Genomic DNA, 24,334 nt, shown 5'->3' with positions numbered 1-24,334 from the left:
TTGGTACACTAAAAAGGATACTTGCACGAGAGGCCCTGCAAACTGACAATCCGGACTGCTTACGGCTGCCTCTAGCTCTTATGTGTTAGTTAAATTGCATTTGTGCCATCACCACATGGGTCTGATGACCAGAATACAGCAAAAGCAACTGAGAAACTTAGTCAAAGGGAAGTTTCTCAGGCTCAATGGAGGGCACCATATTTTGGACAACTTTGTATAAATCCACATCACTGGACAACAACAAGGTTGCCTTATGAACAGGATCACTTATATGCTTTGCCTGACAAGAGCTCTTCCAGCTCCTTCTGTAGGCACAACTGTTCCTGTCAGCACTCAAGATACGACAGGCCCTTTGCAGCCCAAAGCTAACACTACAACAAGGGGACCACAGGGCGACACATGCATAGGAACGTCCTCTGTTTTCACTTTAGTATCTACACCATCATGACAATGCCACTACTCTACACTGTCAGCATGGGTACTTTATGGCCTGATGGCAGCTTGATAAAATCCATACTTGCCATGCCAATCCATCTGTATGCAGTAGAGTGTCCAAACACATGTAGAGACATGCTCAGCAATAAAATTGGCACGTGGCTATCACGGACGGCTAACATTTATGCTCACAACATCAACATTTGGCACAAAGCACAAGGCAATTCCAAAGTAGTTGAGCTCAGTGTGAGCATTGCCCCTTCCACTTCGCCACCCACAAATGGCTCTGAGCACTATGGGACTTAACTTCTAAGGTCATCAGTCCCCTAGAACTCATAACTACTTAAATCTAAGGACATCACACACTTCCATGCCCGAGCCAGGATTCGAACCTGCGACCGTAGCGGTCGCGCGGTTCCCGACTGTAGCGCCTAGAACCGCTCGGCTACACCAGCCAGCCACCCTCAAATAAACACTTCAGTCAGCAGGTCTGCCCGTGCTACATGATGCGTGCACTCTACGTGGCAAATAGGTCTCACTCTGTGATACGTGCAATAGAACCTACAGTAATATGGTGTCTGAGACAAAATCCTACACAACTTCAAGTTGTATATGAATGTCTGATATCACAGGTTTGTGAGTCATTACAAGAGAAACAAACTCTCATGCAGTCAAAATACTGATGTCTGATTTAAAAGAGGACACTGCATGGTTTGCTGTAACAGTGATTTAACTGAAAGTGCACTTTGCCCTCAGCATCCTTACATCTGAGACAAGGAAACCTCCCATTCAGGATAAACTGGTGAAAAGGAAGAGTGATTGGGACTCAAGAATTTGCTGGTCAGTGAAACCTCAATGATTCACAGCTATCTCCAGGCATCTGCACTTTTCTACTGGTTCACCAGATACATTTTATGTTATACTCAGAAAAGTAAGACCAGTCACTTCACAATTGTCGGTAGGTTTCAAAGAGTATATGTCCTCCTCCCTCTTCTTCATCAGTAGCGCTACAGCCCTTAGTGACCCTTGGCTTCTCCAATGATCTTCCTCCACATTTCTCGGTTGTTTGCTGTTCTTTTCCACCACTGGACTCCCATACTAGTAGCTCCACTATTACATCATCAATCCATCTTCTTCTAGGTCTCCCTTTTCGCATAACTGAATGGATCACACCTTTCATCATTTTCTTTGGAATTCTATGCTCTGCCATTCTCTCCACGTGTCCTAGCCATCGTATTCGCTGTAATTTGACAAATTTTACTATGTCCCTATGTTGTATTAACACTTCTAATTCAGTGTTGTACTGTATTCTCCAGCCTTCTTCTTTCCTTATTGGACCACAGATTATGTGCTGTATTTTCCACTCAAAGGTTCTTAGTGCATTGTCGTGTCCTGTCAACGTCCATACCTGTGACCCATATCTGATAACTGGGCAGACTGGAGAATCACATAGTAACAGTTTTGTTTTTCTTGTGAGAAAGCTATTTCTGAAAAGTTGCATATTTGCAAAGTAAGTTCTGTTTCCTGCTTATATTCTTTCCCATATATCTTTCCAATACTGTTATCATTTGTTATTAGGGCTCCCAGGTAGTTAAAAGAGGATACTCCTTTGAATCATTTCCCACTGATGTTTAGGTCTTCAGGGGTTCTTCTGACCTCATATTGTAACATTACCATATATTTTGTTTTGTTTACATTTACTATGAGGCCAATTTTTAAGGCTTCTTTTTCCATTGGCCAGAATGTTTCTTGGAGTGTATTGATATTTCTTCCTATTGTAGCAATGTCATCGGCATATGCACATGTCTGACTAGTTTTCATACATATGGTGTCTCTTTTATTGATTTTATTTACTACACTATGCAGGGCTATATTGAATAGACAATGGAGAGACTATAACGTTGATTCACACCTTCATTAAAGTCAAAGCTTTCAGTTTTTCTACTAAGGACCTTTACTTTTGCTCTTGTCTCTGTCATTGTCATTCTGATTAGTCTTATTAGTTTAGCACATTTACCAAGTTCTTCCAGTACTCTGAGTAGTACCTGCCAGTTTATGCTGTCAAAGGCTTGTTTGCAGTCGACAAATAGGAAATGCAGACTGATATCATATTCATGGAACTTTTCCATCATTTGTCTAATTACAAATATTTGATCAGTTGTTCCTCTGTCTGGTTGAAAGGCATGCTGATATTCCCCTAGTTTGTCTTCTGCACACTTCTGTATCCTCTCGTTTAATATACTTGTGAAGATCTTATAAGCTGAGCATAGGAGTGTTATACTTCTATAGTTTTCACATGCTGTTCTGACCCCTTTCTTATAAATAGGGATTATTATTCCAGCTTTTCAATTATCTGGCATAGTTTCTGACATTAATGTGTGCAACTCCTTTATTACAGCCTCACCACCAGGTTTTATTGATTCAAGGATTATGCTATCTTCCCCAGGGATTTGATTGTTTTTTTGAATTTTACACAGCTTGGGAGACCTCTTGTAGTGTTAGCTTTCTTGTCTCATTGGCATCATTGTCTACTTCCAGATCCACTCTTTCCTCCTGTAGAGCTGTCTCTTCATCTTCTAGGCTGGTGCTTACTGTACCTTTGAAATATTCTGCCCATCTTCCCACTATCTGTTCTTCCTCCCTTATCATTTTCCCATCTTTATTGGAACATGCCATTATTTTTGGCTGAAATATATTCTTTATTTTGCCTACAGCATGATAGAACTTTCTTATTTCACCCTGATCCTTTAACTCTTCTATTTCTTGAAATTTCTTCTTAGTCCACTATCTTTTCTTTCTCTTGCACAGTCTGTTAGCTCTTCTCCTTCATCCTCTAATTGCTCCACATCATTTGTTTTCTCTCTGCAGCGTTTTTGTTCTTGCCCCATTCTTTTCCTCTATTGCTGACCTGCAGTCTTTGACAAACTGTTCCTGGATTCATCTGTTTTTTCTTATGCTTATTATTTCTTCTGCAGCATCTTTAATGGCTTTCTCAATCCTGCTCCACCTTTCATCTACTCCTACTGCAGTCTCTTCAATGCTCAACTTTCTGCTTAACGTTACTCGGTATTTTTTTACTTCATTAAGGATTTTCAGTTTGTCAGTATTCCATTTCATCTTCTTTCCTGTTCTGTTGCTATTTGTTAGTGACAGTTTCTCTCTCAAGACTGATTTTATCACAAAGTGGTCTGAGTAACAGTTTGGTTCTATACAGCTCCATACATCCATAAATGACGAGGGGTGGCATGCAATCACTAAAATATGGTCATTCTGATTGACTTCTCCATTGACTGCAGACTTCCAAGTAGCCAGATGGCTCCTCTTGTGTGGGAAGCCGATATATTTAATAATCATATTATTCCTTGCTGTAAATTGGTGTAGTAAGTCTCCATTCTCGTTGTTTTCTTCATGTAGTGAATATTTTCCAGAAACTCCATATGGATGTTCAGTTCTCCATATTTCTGCATTAAAATCTTCTATTACTAGCATCAAGTCATATTTAGGTACTGCGTAGCATACTTTTTCCAAATCTTCGTAGTACTGTCCTTTAACTTCACCTTCTTTGTCCTCTGTTGGTGCATGTGCATTCACTATGATATTTCCTTCTTAGTGTGAATCTGCAAATCCTTTCATTTATGGGTTTAAATTCTAATAGGCTTTTCCTAACTTCCCTAGTTATTATAAACCTTGTTCCAAGTTGACCTGTTCGTTCTTCTGGTCCACTATATGCCAATGAGTACTCATGTTTATCTATTGTCCTTTCCTTGCCATCCTATTTCCTGTTGGTCTACTGTATTTACTCGAATCTAAGCCGCACTTTTTTTCCAGTTTTTGTAATCCAAAAAACCGCCTGCGGCTTAGAATCGAGTGCAAAGCAAGCGGAAGTTCTGAAAAATGTTGATAGGTGCCGCCACAACTAACTTCTGCCGTCGAATATATGTAGCGCTACACAAGTATGCTTTGTGGGCACAAAGATAAATACTGGCGCCAAAACCTCTGCATCAGTAAATAAATTAAAAAAAAAGTTAGAAGACGAGCTTTTTTTTCCTCCGCCCGAGTTTCGACCACTGCATTTTCATACATTATCCAACGAAGTAAATACAAATTCCGTACTGTTCATCTTCGAATGTAGCAGAATTTCAATGTACTACGAAAATCCGACTGGCAAGACTGTTAGGGATGTTTGTCAATATGGCCAACTCTACGTTCCGAGTTTTATTCCTACCTGTGAGAAGAGATGGTTAGATGGTTGCTAATAGGAACCTGATGAAATGTGAATCACATGCAGTATTCTCTTCACCATAAGAATAATACGAATATAAACATTTTGCCATGTATTCTTTCGTGTTTGCTGCTATCTCATTAAAATCCTGTCTGCATAATAAACTACGAAACTAGAGTGAGACAACAGCAAACGCGGAAGAATATACGTATCGCGTGTCATGTTTATATTGTGTCATGTTTATATTCGTATTATTCTTATGCCTAATAGTGATACAGTCAGAAATGAAGCACGGCAACTGACTAGATTTTAAATGTAAGATGACTAATTTCTGTGCAGAATTTGATGTACTAAAGAAGCGGCCACAAAGATTTTCAAACGGAGAAAAATTTTCGCTAAACACTCATTCAGAACATGTTCTATCATACGCAGTCTATTATTTGGTTCTTGTTGATCATTATCAAAGAAAGCAGCAGTGTAAGTAACAACAAATAGCAGTCTCTTGCCAATGTTTCGCTAATGAGGCGATTCCTCTTTTTTTTTTTTTTTTTAAGCGGCGGTAGCGGGCACAAAAGCAAGTCATGCCGCGAGCGGCGACAGGCCGTAAACACGCACTATCAGAGTGCGACAAACAATGCATGACACAGTACAGTAACGCATTTTCAGCTTAGAGTGACGTAAACACCTATAACAAAGAAAACGACACTTATCAGATCAAAGCAAAATAAGCAATCGATTCAAACCAGACGAAGCACGTGAAAAAGGAAGGGTACCCGTATAAATACGGACGGAGCGCCTGACGCATAGCAATGGCTACCTGGTAAAGCTTAACTGCTAAGCTTACGAGTCGAACCAAACTACTGTAGCTGTATCGTCTTTCATTCGACCTAAATTGTGTCTCATATTACGATGGACCAACTTTGTTTCGATTTGGAGGTGTGGCCTAAAACTTTTCTCTCCCCTTGAATTTCGAGTCTCAAATTTCAGGTGCGGCTTAGATTCGGGAAATTTTTTTTTCCTTTATTTCGAGTCTCATTTTTCAGGTGCAGCTTAGATTCAAGTAAATACGGTACATCATATTTAAATTTTAAAATTTCACTGGCTATTTCTTTCATTTTTCCAGGCTGAAGCACTGTTGTCACATTCCACAATGCTACTGTCAGATCCTTTATCGGTCATGATACATGTTTCCATCCAGTTCCCAATGCTTCTGTTGAATTTCCATAATATTCTTATTTTTACAGTCTGGGGTTATTAGCACCATACCAAACCCACAACTTGGAGGATCAGGATTTGTATTAGGGAAGCTGGCTTCACTATGCATCTAGAGCCCTCCCTGACCTATGTTGTGCGACACATTTTGTCTGGCTCCTCAGTAAAGACCAATGTGGCTTGGGTGACCCTCCCAGTAGCTACGCTACTGCCAGTACAGCTCTCGACTTCAAACAAAGAATGCAAACCCTCCCACCCGGCACTGAAGGTGCCTATTATCAAGCGGCGTCCCCTGGGAGGGAAATGTTACAGGCAAAAATGTCAGCATTGACAAAAGTCTGATGAAATTTATGGGTAGACTTTCATATGTTTAGTACAGCCCATCAAATAGAGATAAATTTGGCATAAAGATACACAAAGTATCCAGTTCAGAAAATGGATGCAGCCAGAATGTGAAGATATATACTGGAAAGGCCAAAGGGAATGGTAATATGGCTGTCAAATCTACAGTCAATAAAAAGGTTGTCCTCAACATATGATGCAGATCTTTTTACAATGTCAAGAATTTTTTACATTGACAATTGGTAAGGTTCTCTCAACTTGTTTAGGAAATGCTGTTGGAATTGTAAGCCCAACTAATAAAAAGGAAAATAATCTTGACAGAAAAGAAAACAAAATAATATTGACTGAAAAGAAAATCATTCCCTATAAAAAAGCAAGGTCTGTTGTGATTGCAGACAATGTGGACTACCGTGATTTGAATGTAGGAAATGTAAAAGTGCACTTCATTTGGACAATTCCTTCATGAGGAACCACGCACAAATGGACTATCTGTGAGTATTTGTTGTACTGTAAGCGGCTGGAATGAATATACTTGTCCATATTTTGTAAATGATCCTGTATGTATGAAAAACTAAAATACATGCTAACAATAATCACAATCATATGGTAAATTTTATTTGAAAAAACTGTAAGCAAATGGGTTAATGTGAGCAGAGTGAACATTGATGAGCAAATAGGTAGCTGCAGCCAGACATCAATCAAGAAGCTTAAAGAGTGATGATATTTTAATTTCATCTGACAGACATCATCATTAGGAAGCGAGCACAGATGGAACTAAGTATTTTAACTCAATCAATATAACACTACAATTTAATCAATTGATTGAATAAACAAGATAAATGTGTATCACTACACACTGTCTTGTAACTTTTATGTTTTACTACACCATCTTACCATATTTACAATAATTTCCTTTTTGCTTTATTCTTTTTGTTCTTGCCTGAACTGACTACCTTCCCGTGTACTCTTTTTTCCAGATGTCCCCCTGTTCACCCTTATTTGTCCCAACCCAACATCATCTTTTCAAACTCCCCTTTGTACCTATTTTCCAACTTGTCAGTCTATGCCATTCAGTTTCCCCATCATTCACCATACCATTTCTAATGATTCTCACTATTTCTTTAAGACTCATTTCCAGCCGATGATCTATTATAGTCTGTTCTTCAACAAAGGTAGTCAAATCAATAGCTTTAACCATTTTCTGGACACAGGCATACTTTATGTGGTATCACCCCCAGAGAGATAACCCCCACAAAATAGTGAAAGGAAAAGTGCATTTTTGTTGTTGATGCAGTACAATTTCAGCATCAGGCATGACATTTTAATTTATTACTGCTTTACTACGATTTCTATTTGCAACACATTTTGCAGACGATATCTACAAACACCGCCGTATGTACCTAAAAAATTATATCAATATAATAGGGGGAAACATTCCACATGGGAAAAATTTATCTAAAAACAAAGATGATGTGACTTACCAAAAGAAAGCGCTGGCAGGTCGATAGACACACAAACAAACACAAACATACACACAAAATTCAAACTTTCGCAACCAACGGTTGCTTCGTCAGGAAAGAGGGAAGGAGAGGGAAAGACGAAAGGGTTTTAAGGGAGAGGGTAAGGAGTCATTCCAATCCCGTGAGCGGAAAGACTCACCTTAGGGGGAAAAAAGGATGGGTATACACTTGCGAGCACGCGAGCACGCACGCACGCACCCACACACATACACACACACACACACACACACACACACACACACATACAGACACTTCACCTTTATCTCTCCCCATATATATATATTTTTCATTTTCATTTCAGCCTCATGTTACACTTTCCACCTTCTAATACCATGTCACCCTCACAACACCCCCACAATGACCACATTAAGTTTTATTTACATTCCCTCCGCAAACATGCCTTCGCCCTAGCCAGATTACACTCCCATATTTTATTTTCTCAGGCTTGTCTGACATTTGGCATTACCCCAAAAGGCCTCACACTTAAAGTTCCCATCTCTGGCTGCAACCCTTCTTTCCATCAGTCCCTATACCAGTTCCAAACTGAACAATCCATTGCCCTCACCCACCTAGTCCTTCACCTACACATCAACTTAGCCAATGAACACACCCGTCAACTCCTATCCTTAATAAAAGTCCTCAATCTTTCCTCTCCCACATCCACACCGGCTGTTCAGAGCATCCTCCTACAAGCCAACCGCAAATTAGAACAGCATGCCACCCTCCACCTCAAAAAACTATGCAATCTCCTGGTTTCCCACCTCCAGAAAGGCAACTCACTCACCCTTCACAACCTTTCCAGCAAACCTCAACCTCCTCTCATTGCACACAGACCCAGTCTCTCCCATCTACTCAATCTCCCACTTCCAGCTCCACTCCCTCCAAAACCTCAAAATTCCAATCTACACAATCTGGAACCACAACACCCCAATTCAGCAGTTAAACTTTCCTCCAAACCTCTCTCCCAATCCGAAACCTCTGTCCTACCCAAAGGCCTCACCTTCAGCCCCACTCCCAGATTAAACCAAACAGCCCTCGTCAAAGATTTACTGTCCTACACTCGTACTCTCTCCTGGAAATATCACTTTGCCATGAAGAAAAATGATCCTAATCCTACTCCTAATGATCCAACTCCCTAAGACGCTATCCAAATTGAACCCTGCCTGGAACAGTTCCGTCCTCCGTCACAGCGGGACCCACCTCCTCTTCCTCAAAATCACCCTCTCCAAACCTTCCAGGAATTCCTCACTTCCAGCCTAGCCTTTCAATCTTTCTTGAAAAACCTTAATCCTACTCCCAACATCACCACTGCTGAAGCCCAGGCTATCCATGATCTGAAGGCTGACCGATCCATCGTCATTCTTCCGGCAGACAAGGGTTCCACGACCGTGGTGCTTGATCGTCGGGAGTATGTGGCTGAGGGACTGCGTCAGCTTTCAGACAACACCACATACAAAGTTTGCCAAGGTAATCCCATTCCTGATGTCCAGGCGGAGCTTCAAGGAATCCTCAGAACCTTAGGCCCCCTGCAAATCCTTTCACCTGACTCCATCAACCTCCTGACCCCACCGACACCCCGCACCCCTACCTTCTACCTTCTTCCTAAAATTCACAAACCCAATCATTCCAGCCACCCCATTGTAGCTGGTTACCAAGCCCCCATAGAACGTATCTCTGTCTATGTAGATCAACACCTTCAACCCATTACATGCAGTCTCCCATCCTTCATCAAAGACACCAACCACTTTCTCGAACGCGTGGAATCCTTACCCAGTCTGTTACTCCTGGAAACCATCCTTGTAACCATTGATGCCACTTCTTTATACACAAATATTCTGCATGTCCAGGGCCTCCCTGCGATGGAGCAATTCCTTTCACGCCGATCACCTGCCACCCTACCTAAAACGTCTTTCCTCATTACCGTAGCCAGCTTCATCCTGACCCACAACTTCTTCGCTTTAGAAGGCAACATACCAACAATTAAAGAGAACAGCCATAGGTACCAGGATGACCCCCTCATACGCCAACCTATTCATGGGTCGCTTAGAGGAAGCCTTCTTGGTTACTCAGGTCTGCCAACCCAAAGTGTGGTACAGATTTATTGATGACATCTTCATGATCTGGACTCACAGTGAAGAAGAACTCCAGAATTTCCTCTCCAACCTCAACTCCTTTGGTTCCATCAGATTCACCTGGTCCTACTCCAAATCCCATGCCACTTTCCTTGACGTTGACCTCCATCTGTCCAGTGGCCAGCTTCACACGTTCGTCCACATCAAACCCACCAACAAGCAACAGTACCCTCCATTATGACAGCTGCCACCCATTCCACATCAAACGGTCCCTTCCCTACAGCCTAGGTCTTCGTGGCAAACGAATCTGCTCCAGTCCGGAATCCCTGAACCATTACACCAACAACCTGAAAACAGCTTTCGCATCCCGCAACTACCCTCCCGACCTGGTACAGAAGCAAATAACCAGAGCCACTTACTCATCCCTTCAAACCCAGAACCTCCCACAGAAGAACCCCAAAAGTGCCCCACTTGTGACAGGATACTTTCCGGGACTGGATCAGACTCTGAATGTGGCTCTCCAGCAGGGATACGACTTCCTCAAATCCTGCCCTGAAATGAGATCCATCCTTCATGAAATCCTCCCCACTCCACCAAGAGTGTCTTTCCGCCGTCCACCTAACCTTCGTTACCTCTTAGTTCATCCCTATGAAATCCCCAAACCACCTTCCCTACCCTCTGGCTCCTACCCTTGTAACCGCCCCCGGTGTAAAACCTGTCCCATGCACCCTCCCACCACCACGTACTCCAGTCCTGTAACCCGGAAGGTGTACACGATCAAAGGCAGAGTCACGTGTGAAAGCACCCACGTGATTTACCAACTGACCTGCCTACATTGTGAAGGTTTCTATGTGGGAATGACCAGCAACAAACTGTCCATTCGCATGAATGGACACAGGCAGACAGTGTTTGTTGGTAATGAGGATCACCCTGTGGCTAAAAATGCCTTGGTGCACGGCCAGCACATCTTGGTACAGTGTTACACCGTCCGGGTTATCTGGATACTTCCCACTAACACCAACCTGTCAGAACTCTGGAGATGGAAACTTGCCCTTCAGTATACCCCCTCTTCTTGTTATCCGCCAGGCCTCAACCTCCGCTAATTTCAAGTTGCCGCCACTCATACCTCATCTGTCTTTCAACAACATCTTTGCCTCTTTACTTCCGCCTCGACAGACATCTCTGCCCAAACTCTTTGCCTTTACAAATGTCTGCTTGTGTCTGTGTATGTGCGGATGGATAAGTGTGTGTGTGCGAGTGTATACCTGTCCTTTTTTCCCCCTAAGGTAAGTCTTTCCGCTCCTGGGATTGGAATGACTCCTTACCCTCTCCCTTAAAACCCACATCCTTTTGTCTTTCCCTCTCCTTCCCTCTTTCCTGACAAAGCAACCGTTGATTGCGAATGCTTGAATTTTGTGTGTATGTTTGTGTTTGTTTGTGTGTCTATCGACCTGCCAGCGCTTTCTTTTGGTAAGTCACATCATCTATGTTTTTAGATATAAAAAATTACACTCCTGGAAATGGAAAAAAGAACACATTGACACCGGTGTGTCAGACCCACCATACTTGCTCCGGACACTGCGAGAGGGCTGTACAAGCAATGATCACACGCATGGCACACCAGGAACCGCAGTGTTGGCCGTCGAATGGCGCTAGCTGCGCAGCATTTGTGCACCGTCGCCGTCAGTGTCAGCCAGTTTGCCGTGGCATACGGAGCTCCATCGCAGTCCTTAACACTGGTAGCATGCCGCGACAGCGTGGACGTGAACCGTATGTGCAGTTGACGGACTTTGAGCGAGGGCGTATAGTGGGCATGCGGGAGGCTGGGTGGACGTACCGCCGAATTACTCAACACGTGGGGCGTGAGGTCTCCACAGTACATCGATGTTGTCGCCAGTGGTCGGCGGAAGGTGCACGTGCCCGTCGACCTGGGACCGGACCACAGCGACGCATGGATGCACGCCAAGACCGTAGGATCCTACGCAGTGCCGTAGGGGACCACACCGCCACTTCCCAGCAAATTAGGGACACTGTTGCTCCTGGAGTATCGGCGAGGACCATTCGCAACCGTCTCCATGAAGCTGGGCTACAGTCCCGCACACCGTTAGGCCGTCTTCCGCTCACGCCCCAACATCGTGCAGCCCGCCTCCAGTGGTGTCGCGACAGGCGTGAATGGAGGGACGAATGGAGACGTGTCGTCTTCAGCGATGAGAGTCGCTTCTGCCTTGGTGCCAATGATGGTCGTATGCGTGTTTGGCGCCGTGCAGGTGAGCGCCACAATCAGGACTGCATACGACCGAGGCACACAGGGCCAACACCCGGCATCATGGTGTGGGGAGCGATCTCCTACACTGGCCATACACCACTGGTGATCGTCGAGGGGACACTGAGTAGTGCACGGTACATCCAAACCGTCATCGAACCCATCGTTCTACCATTCCTAGACCGGCAAGGGAACTTGCTGTTCCAACATGACAATGCACGTCCGCATGTATCCCGTGCCACCCAACGTGCTCTAGAAGGTGTAAGTCAACAACCCTGGCCACCAAGATCTCCGGATCTGTCCCCCTTTGAGCATGTTTGGGACTGGATGAAGCGTCGTCTCACGCGGTCTACACGTCCAGCACGAACGCTGGTCCAACTGAGACGCCAGGTAGAAATGGCATGGCAAGCCGTTCCACAGGACTACATCCAGCATCTCTACGATCGTCTCCATGGGAGAATAGCAGCCTGCATTGCTGCGAAAGGTGGATATACACTGTACTAGTGCCGACATTGTGCATGCTCTGTTGTCTGTGTCTATGTGCCTGTGGTTCTGTCAGTGTGATCATGTGATGTATCTGACCCCAGGAATGTGTCAATAAAGTTTCCCCTTCCTGGGACAATGAATTCACGGTGTTCTTATTTCAATTTCCAGGAGTGTATATCATTGTACAACTCAAAGTTAAAGAGATATGACACCATAAACACTGAGGTATGTGAAAGACTAGCTCATTTTTTTAAAAATGGAGCTGTTTTATACATGGCAGTTCTATTCTTTAAAGAATCATGTGTGTTTGTGTGTGTGTGTGTGTGGGGGGGGGGGGGGGGGGGGGTTACTGGGATTTTACAAAAATATGGAAAGACTTTTCTTTTAAACCTGTGAAAAATTTATACTGTTAATGATGACAGTGCACTCAGACTGAGCAATAATATACAAGTTTACACAAGTTTCAGTGCTTGCTATAGCCTGTTATAATTTTCATTCTCTTCACACCTGTTCTAATGTACTTTTTACATCCTTGTCAACAAGGCGCACATTTATGAAAAAATTTACATGTGAGGCAGACAGAATGGTGTCAGTAACTAGTAACAGTCAACATTAAAAGACACTGCAACAGCACACATGTCAGCCAATTCCAGATGACACGAATATGCAGGGTGTCCAAGGAGGAATGCTAAATATTCAGGGAAATGACAAGAACAATCCTTTGAAGCAAAAGGTCTAGTAAACACGGTGTCAAAAATGCATACCTTACGAGCTAAGAACATACCTTCATCTTTGATGTGGCAAAACAAATCTCTGTTACTGCAAGCTCTTGATTGCCTTGTTTTGAAAGGTGGTAGTAAGGACCAAAATAAGAAAAATTTCCTGTAAATATGGCTTCTAAAGTGCATATATTAAGAGCTATGAGCACTTGTTCATCTCCACAACTGTGAAATTCATCTCTTGTACTGAATAAATGTTCGTAACACTTTACGTGCACTTTAGAACCCAAAAATCAAACAAAGAAAATCCAGGATGGACAAAATCAAACAATGGAAAATCCAGGATGGAATGTAACAATATTATGTGAAGGAAAGTTGCTACTCACCATATAGCTGAGATGCTGAGTCACAGATAGGCACTACAAAAAGACCCTCACAATTAAAACCTCCAGCCATGGGCCTTCGTCAACAATAGATACACATGACTGTGAGAGTCTCTTTGTTGTGCCTATATGCGACCCAGCATCTCCGCTATATGATGAGCAGCAACTTTCCTTCTCATAATACTGTTACATTTTAGAATCCAAGTAAAACATGAAAGGGAAGAGCTTGCAGCAGGAGAGACTTGTTTCACAATACTGAATCTGAAGAAGTGTTCACAGTTCTTAATGAATTCATTTTAGAGCCCATGTTTACAAGACTTTTTTTGCTTCTAATGATTGTTCTCGTCATATCCTTCAATACTGACCATTCCGCCTGTGACACCCTGTATATAATTAGAAATAAGTCACACATAGTATGACCTGCTACAACATGACTGATAAGTTTGTGACATTAAAAGTACAAAAATATTTTTTGGATATATACTGATGCATAGCAATACCTGCAAGAGGGAGCTGGCTCGTTTCTCCCAGAACGTACGGCATCCTACAGCTGTAATCATAGCTGATGCAGTTGCTGACACATAAGCAACCCCTAGCTGTGTTGTTGTCACATCAGAATTTGCATTTCTATTTGTGTAGTTAACAAGAGCATTGAACGACTGGTTCACCCACTGCCAAAATACTACTGCAGTGGATGTCCTGGAGAAGAACAGTGGGGCAGAATTGATTAAAATGTTATTTTAAAATAGATATAATAAAGTTACTACAAAACACAGATTTACATGAACCTAACCAACAATCTACAAAGGAATGAGCCCAAAATATACACAACAATCCAATAAAAATTTAATAAAAGTTTTCAAACAATGGAAACTCCAGTCTGGAATATCCACAATGTAGGAAAAGATAGATTGCTACTTACTGAAAAGATGACACGTTAAGTTGCAGACAGTAACAACTAAAAGAAACTTACAAATAAGCTGTTAACCAGAAAAAGAAAGAGAAACACTCACCATTCATTCACACAAGCAAGTACACCTCAGGCATCTCACAATGTGCCCGCATGATGTGCTTGCTTTTGTGAATAAATGGTATGTGTTTTCTTTCTTCTTCTGACAAAGGCTGTGGCCAAAAGGTTATGTGTAAATGTCTTTCAATTGTGCCTGTCTGCAACTTAACTTCTTGTCTTAACAGTAAATAGGAATCTACCTTTTCCCATATTGTTAATAAAATATATTGCTAGCCAAGCAACAACACATATACAAATGAACAAAACATATCAAATGCAATACTTTTTTAGCCTGTGAATTGTGGAAAAAGTGAGGAAATAACTGGAAAATATGAGATTGCTGGGGGCCCAAGTGGAAAAATTAAGAAATATTAAAAAGAACAAGACAATTGAGAAACAGATAATGAAATTATAGCAACTGATGGCTTTCAAAAAGCTGAGAAGTAAGTGGGGATCTGATAAGTTATATATAAAAGAAGTATGAATGAAACCAAAACTGTGAGCAACATAGTGAGCTAAGAACTGAAGTACTACTGTTACAAGAGGGGAGAGGAGAGGGGTGGCAGCACGTAAGAATCCAGCTTTCCTAAATAATTAAGAAGCAATCATGATTATCACTACTGTGTTGTTGTATAGGGTGAGAGAGAAAGGATGGACGTTTTTAGAACAGATAGTATTCAGGCTCAGGTAGTAGGAGTGGGGAGAGGGGAAGGCCGGTGTGATTATGTATTTGGTAGCTCCCACCATTGTGTTTAGTCGAGGTCATGGAGCTTTTGGCTGTGTAGCACCGCGTGTTTGCTTACGATAGTTTTATGCGTAATAATGAGCCTGTCTGAGACCTTAACTTTGTCTGTGCTGGGGAAAGGTTTGAGCTTCGCACCGACGCCTAAGAGTTTGCCAGTCGTTGATGTTATTAGTTCTATCGAACAGGCTGTTTATAAACTACCTTCCGAGGCTGCGGAAGAGGTTAGGAGGGAAGCTTGTCGTGTGTTGACTGGGGCCCGTCCACCCAAGTGTAACATTACAGCAGCTGAGGTGGCTACTTTACGTTCACTTAGAATGGATCCTGATATTGTTATTTTACCTGCGGACAAGGGAAACGCCGCCATTTTGTTGAGCAAGCACGATTACATTCAAAAGATGCAGTGTCTACGTTCTGATTCGGCGTATCGCAAAATCGGTGCTGACCCTACTAGGAGTGTTGAGAGAAAGACAAATAACCTCCTAAAGAAAAGTTTTTTGTCACAGGAGACTATCAAGAGTCTTAATTCTTACTGTGCTCTACCACCTAGATATGGCCTCCGTAAGGTCCATAAAGAGGCTGTCCCGTTGAGGCCTATTGTTTCTAATATTGGTGCTCCAACATATCATGGTGCTAAATATCTTGCTAGTTTGTTGAGCCCACTAGTAGGTAGGTGTGAACACCACATTAAGAACTCTGCAGATTTCTTACGTCGATTGCAGAGATTGCATTTGAATGACTCTGATATTTTATTCAGTTTTGATGTGGTTTCTCTTTTCACTCGAGTTCCTCTCTCTGATTCGTTGCAGCTAATTGAGGTTAAGTTTGGTGTCGAGTTAACATATTTGTTTCGACATGTGCTGACTTCCACTTAATTTTTATTCAATGGTCAGTACTACGAACAGACTGATGGAGTTGCAATGGGAAGCCCGATGTCACCTATTGTGGCCAATTTGTTTAAGGAGGACTTTGAGGAACGTGCATTGGAGTCAGCGACCTTGAAACCTGTGTATTTTTTCAGATATGTAGACGATACTTTTGTTGTTTGGCCTCATGGTAGTGAGAATTTAAACTGGTTTTTGGAACATCTGAATTCAATCCACCCGAATATTCAGTTCACTATGGAGGTGGAAAAGAATGGATGCCTTCCCTTTCTTGATGTGTTGGTCAAAAGGAAGACTGATGGTACGTTGGGACATTCTGTTTATAGGAAGCCTACCCACACTGACTTGTATCTGCGAGCTGATAGTTGTCACCATCCAGCTCAGCATGAAGGGGTACTTCGCACCTTGGTTCACAGGGCCCACGTTATCTTAGACCCTGAAAGTTTGGCAGCTGAGCTATCACATCTCGAAGTCACCTTTCGTCAGAATGGTTATAGTGAGAGGCAGATCAAATGTGCGTTGCGCCATCAGCCTTCTGTGCAATGGGTGAGTGACGATAGCAACGAAGTGGCACCTAAGCCTACGGCCTTTTTGCCTTACGCAGGAAGCATTTCCAACAGGATTGGCCGTATTTTGCGGAAATATGATGTGAAATGTGTTTTTCGACCACCTTCCAAGATTAAGGCCCTGCTGGCGTCTGTAAAAGATGATCTTGGTTTGCGTAAGGCTGGGGTCTATCGTATTCCTTGCAGTTGTGGCATGTCATATATTGGTCAGACAATCAGGACTGTGGAAGACTGGTGTATTGAACATAAGCGTCACACACGCTTACAACAGGCAAGCAAATCCGCTACTGCAGAACATTGCCTTGACACTGGTTATCCTATAGAATACAAAACACGGAGATTCTGGCTTGCACGTCCAGCTACTGGGATAGTGTTATTAAGGAAGCTGTTGAAATAAGACTATCAAGCAACCTTATTAACAGAGATGGTGGATTTTGTTTAAATGCTGCCCTGTCTCTCATCAAAAAACAGAGGGACAGAATTAGTGCTACCTCACCTGTTGATTAATAGTAATTATCGATATTTCTGATGTTGGTTATCTTTGTTTGTGTTGACACTTGTTCTGTGTGTGGTGTCTTCCTTGTTTCTCCTCTGTGAACCGAGGTATTAAATTTGCTTGCACGTTTCTTCGTCCTTGCATTTGTGCCTTGAGAATGGCAGGGTGTGCTCCTGTCGAAATATCAGCAGTGTTCGGCGATGTCACCCAGCAGCAAACCCGTAAGTTATTTGAATGAGCCTGTCATTGCAGTTCAGCACGAGTTTGATCACCATTTCAGTCTTATGAGACATGATAGAGTTCCCACTCATAACACCTTTTTACATTGGGCTGAATCATTTTGTTTATGTGGAACAGTGATGAAAAGAAAACCACCAGGGGCTCCTCACTCAGTACGCACTGCAGAAAATGTTGAAAGAGTTTAGCAAGCCATAGTCTGTAATCCTGGTCAATCTGCTAGGAGACATTCTGCTGAACTACATCTCAGTAATCATTCAGTAAGTTGTATTTTGCATATTGATAAAGGATTCATCCTCTCAAAATGGTCATGGTGCAACAATTGAATCCTGCAGATTATGAACAGCGGCTAAATTTTGCTCAAGATATGGAGGCCATACTTGAGCAAAATGACAATATTATGTTTTTTGTAAATGATGAAGCTCATTTTCATTTGAATGGCACGGTAAATTGTCAGAAATGTCGTTATTGGGCCACTGAAAATCCAATGAGAGACCATTATATACTTCCAAAGTGACTGTTCAGCCTGCTGTGACAGGTACAGATGTTATTGGGCCATACTTTTTCCAAGATGATAACGGGAACACTGTAACCGTAACCTCAGAACGTTATAGACAGATGATCACTGAATTCTTCCTAACTTAACTATGAAAAAAATGTATTCCTATCAGGAGAATTTGGTTTGAGCAGGATGGGGCCGCAGCTCATACAGCAGGAATGTCAATGGAAGCTATTTGGACTGTTCTTCATGATCGCGTCATTTCCCGGTTTGGTGACATTAGTTGGCGTCCTCATTCCCCAGGCCTGTCCATGTGCAACAACTTTTTGTGGGGTTCCCACAAGTCATGTGTATATGGGCATAAACCATATACACTTGAAGAACTGAAGGAAGCAGGTCATGTGGAAGTGAGTGAAAGACAACTTCTGAGAGCGGCTTGAGGAATGCATTGCTGAAAATGGCTGCCACCTGTGAGACATTGTTTTCAAGCATTAATTTTGTAAGATGGCAACCTCATTTGAGTATTATTCTGTAACAATTTTTTTTTTCAACAACCATTCTTTTTGCCTCACCCAATATTTTCACTACAAAAGTGTACTGAGTATTAATGTAAGTTTGCAGGGTGCCATCAATAGTCACTACCCATCAGGGTTTCTAATCTTGAAGAATTGCACATCCTTTCATTGGAAACATTGTTCATTTTTACAAAAATATTGTGACTGAATGCCTGTAACTATTGATAGTAGTTTGGTATATGTACACAATTTCTGCCTTCTGAATGCTGGTGTTCATTTTGTTGATGAGGTCTGATATCTTCACTTTAGACCATCGCATACCTCTACATCAAACAAGGAAAGACATTGCCATATGGTTTAGAGAGAGATGGTAAGAATTACCAACATTTGTCACTTACAAAAGGCATATAATTTGACCATTTCACTGGTACAGCAAGATGAAACACCCAGACTGTTTATTTACAATCATACAATGATCACTGTTCCCACCATTGGCCTAAGTTTATCAGAGACCATGAAATGGAGCAGAAGTTAAGTAATTATGGAATTAGAAGCCAAGTTTAACAGATGGATCCATTCATATTGTGGTGAAACAAGGACTGTACAACTGTGAGAGATACAGAGATGAGCAAATGTGCCAGGACTTGCCCCAGTTCACTACTACTAGCATCACATCAACACAAAACACCTATGCTTAACAAACAAAGGACTGAACCATAAACCTAATAGCGAAATTAAAAATTTAAATAATTTTTCCAAACTTTGTCAGTGTATGCTTCAGTATATTAATATTAACAGTGTGGAGTCTCAGAATGATCAAATGAATATGTTCCACTAAAAATATTATTTTAAGAAAAAAATAAATGATGCTAAATAATGAAGGTAGAAAGCTGACAATTGTACAGAGGGTGAAATGTATGTCACAATCAAAAGTTACAACCCTCAACTTGATAATGGAGCAATATTTTGGTCAAAATCGACAATTCTTTTTTTTTTTCGAAAAATTGAAGGCGCTAAATATTAGACTCAGAAAGGTGAAAATTCGTATGTAGCCTCAATTTGATATAAAATCACTAAATACGTAACACCAATAAGCTATCTCTATTAGTTTTCAAGTAATTTACTAAAAACTAATGGTTCAAAATGGCTCTGAGCACTGTGGGACTTAACTACTGTGGTCATCAGTCCCCTAGAACTTAGAACTACTTAAACCTAACTAACCTAAGGACATCACACACATCCATGCCCGAGGCAGGATTCGAACCTGCGACCGTAGCAGTCGTGCGGTTCCGGACTGCGCGCCTAGAACCGCTAGACCACCACGGCCGGCACTAAAAACTAAATTTGGAATCAAAACTTCCCTATTCATAATAGATTAAGCATCATTTGTTTTTCTTATAAGAAGTTCTAATTACAGCACTTGATTACACTGATGAAATAATACAGCTGTACCATGTTTGAAGACTTTAGTGTAAATAACAATCATTACAAGGAATCTAAAAGACACAGTTCAGATATTATGTTCTATTATTGGTTATGTTCTAAAATCTGTAGCTGGCAAAATTTGAATTTTTTAGTAACTAAAGCAGAGAGAGAGACGCAAAGACAACTCTCTCTCTCACACACACACACACACACACACACACACACACACACACATGCGCGCGCGCACTCATATGACTGGACTGCAGCCTCTGGCAGCTGAAGCCACACTGCGAGCAGCAGTGCATGATGGGAGAGGCAACTGGGTGGGAGTATGGCGGAGGCTGGGGCAGGAAGGGAGAGGGATAGCAGGGTGGGGTGGGGGACAATGAAGTGTTGCTGGAGAGCGCAAAGGACCAGGTGGAGAGATGGTAGGGCAGCAGCTGGGATGTTAGACAAAAGACAGGGAAGGAGGGGAGGGGGGGTGCAGAAAAAGAGAGTAGTAAAAGACAGAGTGTGTTGGTGGAATGAGGGCTGTATGCTAGAATGGGAACAAGGAAGAGGCTGGATGGGTGAGAAAAATGACTAATGAAGGTTGAGGCCAGGAGGGTTATGGGAATGTAGGATATATTGCACAGAAAGTTCCCACCAGTGCAGTTCAGAAAAGATGGTACTGGTGGGAAGGATCCATATGGCACAGGCTGTGCTCAGCAACACAGTAGTCCACTTGTTTCTTGGCCACAGTTTGCCATTCATACGGACAGGCAGCTTGTTGGTTGTCATGACCACATAGAATGCAGCACAGTGTTTGCAGCTTAGCTTGTAGATTACATGAATGGTTTCACAAGTAGCCCTGCCTTTGATGGGATAGGTGATGTTTCTGAGCGGAATGGAGCAGATGGTCGTGGGAGGATGTATGGGACAGGTCTTGCATCTAGGTCTATTAGAGGGATATGAGCTATGAGGCAAGGGGTTGGGAGCAGGGGTTGTGTAGGGATGAATGAGTATATTGTGTAAGTTCACTGGACAGTGCAATACCACTGTGGGAGGGTGGGAAGGATAGTGGGTAGGACATTTCTCATTTCAGGGCATGACGAGAGGTAGTCGAAATCCTGGCGGAGAATGTAATTCAGTTGCTCCAGTCCTGGGTGGTATTGAGTAACAAGGGGAATGCTCCTCTGTGCCCGGACAGTGAGATTTTGGGAGACTGTGAGAGACTAGAAAGATAAGGCAAGGGAGATTTGTTTTTGTGCAGGGTTTGGAAAATAATTATGGTCTGTGAAGGCCCCTGTGAGACCCTCAGCATATATTGAGAGGGACCGCTCACCACTACAGATGCGACAACCTCTGGTGGCTAGGGTGTATGGAAGGGACTTCTCAGTATGGAATGGGTGGCAGCTGTCGAAGTGGAGGTATTGTATATGGTTAGTAGGCTTGATATGGATGGAGGTACTAATGTAGCCATCTTTGAGATGGAGGTCAGCATCTAGGAAAGTGGTTTGTTGGGTTGAGTAGGACCAGGTGAAGCTAATGGGGGAGAAGCTGTTGGGGTTCTGGAGGAATGAGGGTAGAGTGTCCTCGGTATCTGCAACTCAACACTCCTTTCAGAGTACGCTGATGCAATAGTTCCCTACTTAACAATCATTTACAACCACTCACTCGACAAAAGATCTGTACCCAAAGACTGAAAAGTTGCACAAGTCACAACAATATTCAAGAATGGTAGTAGGAGCTATCCACTCAATTACAGGCCCATAACATAAATGTCAATATGCAGCAGGATTTTGGAGCACATATTGTGTTCGAACATTATGAATTACCTTGAAGAGATCGGTCTATTGACAGATAGTCAACAAGGATTTAGAAAACACCGTTCTTGTGAAAGACAACTAGTTCTTTACACACGCAAAGTGTTGAGTGCTACTGACAAGAGATTTCAAACTGATTCTGTATTTCAAGATTTTCAGGCGGTTTTTGACAGTGTAACACACAAGCAACTTGTAAAAAAATGGCATGTTTAGGGAATATCATCTCAATTATGCGACTGGATTCGCGATTTCCTGTCAGAGAGGTTATAGTCTGTAGTAACTGATGGATAGGTTCTGCTGCTAGGTAGTTTTCATGGTAGAGGTGTGGGCCAGCAGTTGCAGGAAGTGCTGGGGAGTGAGTACCAGGTCACCAGCAGTGTGAAGCCTAGTGCAGGGTTGGCTCGGGTTATGTAGGAATTTTATGAAGGAAGACCAGGTAGTGATAGTGGGTGGAGTAGGGAACAGTCTTGATAGGGAAGGGGAATACGATGTAGGTGGTGACCTGGTAAAGGTAACTACTCAGACTGGCGGCAATAATGTGCATTTCAAGCAACTGTTTCAGTGTCATGATTGGCCTCATCTTAATGCGGCTATTAGGTGTGTTAACATGGGGCTGGAGAAGGCACTGATGGCAGAGGACATGGGTCACATTTCAGTAGTGCCAGTTAGGTCTATCAGTAGATCGGGTTTCACTAGGCATGGCCTGCACCTCAATAGGTATGGAAAGGGAAGGCAGGCAAAGCTTACATGTGACAGTGTAGTGAGTGGAGGTGGGATCACTCATGGAAAAATTCCTGTAGTACTTGGTATTAGAAATGCACCTTTTTTTACATTGAAGTCAGCTGATAGGTACATCCACTTAGAGGAAGACCATCTAACTAAGGGCTCACCTTCAGAGGATGTCATGTTTCCAAGCAGAGAAGGCATTAGCATATTTCATCAAAATATAAGAGGTATTAGAGATAAACTTAGTGAACTGCTTATAGGTGTTGACTATGAAATTATTGGCATATGGGATCACCACTTAAATACACTATAGGCCATGAAAATAGCTACACCACGAAGATGACATGCTACAGATGCGAAATTTAACCGACAGGAAGAAGATCCTGTGATATGCAAATGATTAGCTTTCCAGAGCATTCACACGAGGTTGGCACTGGTGGCAACACCTACAATGTGCTGACATGAGGAAAGTTTCCAACCGATTTCTCATACACAAACAGCAGTTGACCATCGTTGCCTGGTGAAATGTTGTTGTGATGCCTCGTGTAAGGAGGAGAAATGCGTACCATCACGTTTCCGACCTTGATAAAGGTCGGATTGTAGACTATCGCGATTGCGGTTTATCATATCGCGACATTGCTGCTCGCGTTGGTCGAGATCCAATGACTGTTAGCAGAATATGGAATCAGTGGGTTCAGGAGGGTAATACGGAATTCCGTGCTGATTCCCAACGGCCTCGTACCACTAGAAGTCGAGATGACAGGCATCTTATCCGCATGGCTGTAATGGATTGTGCAGCCACGTCTCAATCCCTGAGTCAACAGATGGGGATGTTTGCAAGACAACAACCGTTTGCTCATCTGCACGAACAGTTCGACGACATTTGCAGTAGCATGGACTATCAGCTCAGACACCATCACTGTGGTTACCCTTGACGCTGCATCACGGACAGGAGCGCCTACAATGGTGTACTCAACGACGAACCTGGGTGCACAAATTGCAAAACATCATTTTTTCAGATGAATCCAGGTTCTGTTTACAGCATCATGATGGTCACATCCATGTTTCACGACATCGTGGTGAACGCACATTGGAAGCGTGTATTTGCCATCGTCATACTGGCGTATCACTCAGCATGATGGTATGGGGTGCCATTGGTTACACGTCTCAGTCACCTCTTGTTCACATTGACGGCACTTTGAACAGTGGACGTAACATTTCAAATGTGTTACGACCTGTGGCTCTACCCTTCATTTGATCCCTGCGAAACCTTACATTTCAGCAGGATAATGCACGAACGCATGTTGCAGGTCCTGTACGGGCCTTTCTGGATACAGAAAATGTTTGACTGCTGCCCTGGCCAGCACATTCTCCAGATCTCTCACCAATTGAAAACGTCTGGTCAATGGTGGCCGAGCAACTGGCTCATCACAATACGCCAGTCACCACTCTTGATGAACTGCGGTACCGTGTTGGAGCTGCATGGGCAGCTGTACCTGTACACGCCATCCAAGCTCTGCTTGACTCAATGCCCAGACGTATCAAGGTAGTTATTACAACCAGAGGTGGTAGTTGTGCTTACTGATTTCTCAGGATCTATGCACCCAAATTGTGTGAAAATGTAATCACATGTCAGTTCTAGTATAATATATTTGTGCAATGAATACCCATTTATCATCTGCATTTCTTCTTGGTGTAGCAATTTTAATGGCCAGTAGTGTAATTTGACAATTCAGAGGCTTCCTTTACCAGGATATAGATTAAATGGCTGTTTTT

The 24,334-nt window shown here is 42.7% G+C and overlaps 1 protein-coding gene across 1 annotated transcript in view; it reads right to left on the bottom strand.

Moving 5' to 3' along the window:
• The window catches only part of LOC124794927 (sideroflexin-2), a 155,372-nt gene that overhangs the window by 76,680 nt on the left and 54,358 nt on the right, over nt 1–24,334 (bottom strand). The window contains exon 4 of the mRNA XM_047258635.1: nt 14,155–14,353. Within this exon, the coding sequence (XP_047114591.1) occupies nt 14,155–14,353 (199 nt within the window). The remainder of the gene's footprint in view (nt 1–14,154; nt 14,354–24,334) is intronic.

Source organism: Schistocerca piceifrons, chromosome 4 (assembly GCF_021461385.2).
Source record: "Schistocerca piceifrons isolate TAMUIC-IGC-003096 chromosome 4, iqSchPice1.1, whole genome shotgun sequence".
Taxonomy (NCBI): Eukaryota; Metazoa; Arthropoda; class Insecta; order Orthoptera; family Acrididae; genus Schistocerca; species Schistocerca piceifrons.
The sequence above is the reverse complement of the archived record's forward strand: the minus strand, read 5'-3'. Positions and strand labels throughout refer to the sequence as shown.